The sequence below is a fragment of the Austrofundulus limnaeus genome, unplaced genomic scaffold (assembly GCF_001266775.1).
Source record: "Austrofundulus limnaeus strain Quisiro unplaced genomic scaffold, Austrofundulus_limnaeus-1.0 Scaffold660, whole genome shotgun sequence".
Classification (NCBI taxonomy): Eukaryota; Metazoa; Chordata; class Actinopteri; order Cyprinodontiformes; family Rivulidae; genus Austrofundulus; species Austrofundulus limnaeus.
Genome location: NW_013953062.1, coordinates 231,195 through 232,739, shown reverse-complemented (window position 1 = coordinate 232,739; position 1,545 = coordinate 231,195). Strand labels below are relative to the sequence as shown.

At 48.0% G+C, this 1,545-nt stretch overlaps 1 protein-coding gene across 1 annotated transcript in view; it reads right to left on the bottom strand.

Annotated features, from left to right (window-relative positions):
* The window catches only part of LOC106531640 (protein furry homolog-like), a gene marked incomplete at its 3' end in the record, with an annotated part of 82,800 nt that overhangs the window by 6,698 nt on the left and 74,557 nt on the right, over positions 1-1,545 (bottom strand). Inside the window, 4 exon segments of the mRNA XM_014027543.1 lie at positions 201-469; positions 566-652; positions 738-914; positions 999-1,236. Coding sequence (XP_013882997.1) covers positions 201-469; positions 566-652; positions 738-914; positions 999-1,236 — 771 coding nt within the window.

The following is a 1,545-nucleotide window of genomic DNA, read 5'->3' as shown; positions in this document are numbered from 1 at the left end:
AGATCCGGTATAGGAGGGGAGGGATGGGAGGGATTTTGGGTGTGTGTGTTTTGTTTTGTGTTCTTGTTTGTTTTTTTCTGTAGTTTGTGTTAAAAAAATAATAAAAAGACTTTGATAAAAAAAAAAACCTAAATATCACACAACTGTAATAAAACCATAAATAAATAAATAAGTAGACCATGGTGTTTAAGGACACATACTTGATGTCAACTTGTGGGGACAGCAGCTGTAGGCGAGTGTAGGCAAACATCCAGGCGTAGTTGAGGGCYGTGGGGCAATGTTTGGGCAGGTTGTCCTGTCGCAGGTAGCTGGAGAAGCTGATGACCCAGGGGTCCTGGCCCTGCGTGACGTGGGCAAACACCCAGATGTGGGAGGGGCTCACCACATCAAACTGGTGGCTGATGGGAGACGAACTCCACTCTGCTAGTGTCTGAAGGTCAATCCCACTGGGATAATACAACAAGCTGGTCTACAGGGACAAACAGAGGAAGAGGAGGAGGAAGATGAGCTCAGAGTCACAAGGTGTGGCAACAGTTTACTTTAAAGGAACAAAACGTGTCCATACCTGGTCGGCTCCTGTCAGATAAATGAAGCTCTCCAACACTGACGCACTTAATCTGTCCATGACATCAATGGCCAGTTCTTCATCTCCCTGAAAGGACCGTGCACACAGACGGCTCAGCGCACATTTAACAGCTCTCATGTATTTGTAACCTAACAGTTACTACGATAAGTACCTTGCCGATACCCAGAGCAGTGTGCAGCGCTCGGACCTCCTTCAGGATGTTAACAGCTAGCTTGCGTGTGGCCGGGCGGCAGCTACAGAGCACGACCAGTGCTAAGCCCTCCACAATATGAAGAACACCTATAGTGGGGGTCCGCTCCAACGACAGCGAGCGCCTGCTGCTTGAGCCCTTTGGGATAATAAACACACATTGTTTTTGACCTCAACAACAAAAACACAAATTACAACAATGATCAAAGGCATTAGAACCCACCTGTGTGTCGTGACCTTTACTGCTGGCCTGTGCTGCTTTACTCCACTGGATGATGAGCTGCAGCAGCATCTTCACAGCGTTGTCCAACAGGGTGGGATGGACATCAGTTACCTCCCTGACTATGAAGTACGCAAACCCTGAGAGGACGTCCTCTCGCCACTCTGGGAAATCCATCATCAGTGCCTGCAGAGTGGTGAAAGCAAGGCTCCGCAGCTCTTCGTCCATGTGGATGGTCAATCTGCAGGAAGACACGCCATGTTAGAAGTGGGAAATGAATCAACGTGAATGTGAATGAACGTGTTGTACAATGTCGGGCTGAACGATTAATGGCATTTGCGATAATCTAACGATATGTTAAAAGGAGATTTTCAAACCTCACAGGCTGTGATTTGACCTGTCACGTGAGTTGGGAGTGAGCCGAGCGGAGAAGTGTCACCAGTTTGTAGCTAAATCTAGCTGCTTTCTATGCTGTGTTCCAGTAGTCCTGGGAAGTGGGAATTTCCCTGTTCCCATTGGTAGATTTAAACTGGAACGCCCCCTCCAGTGG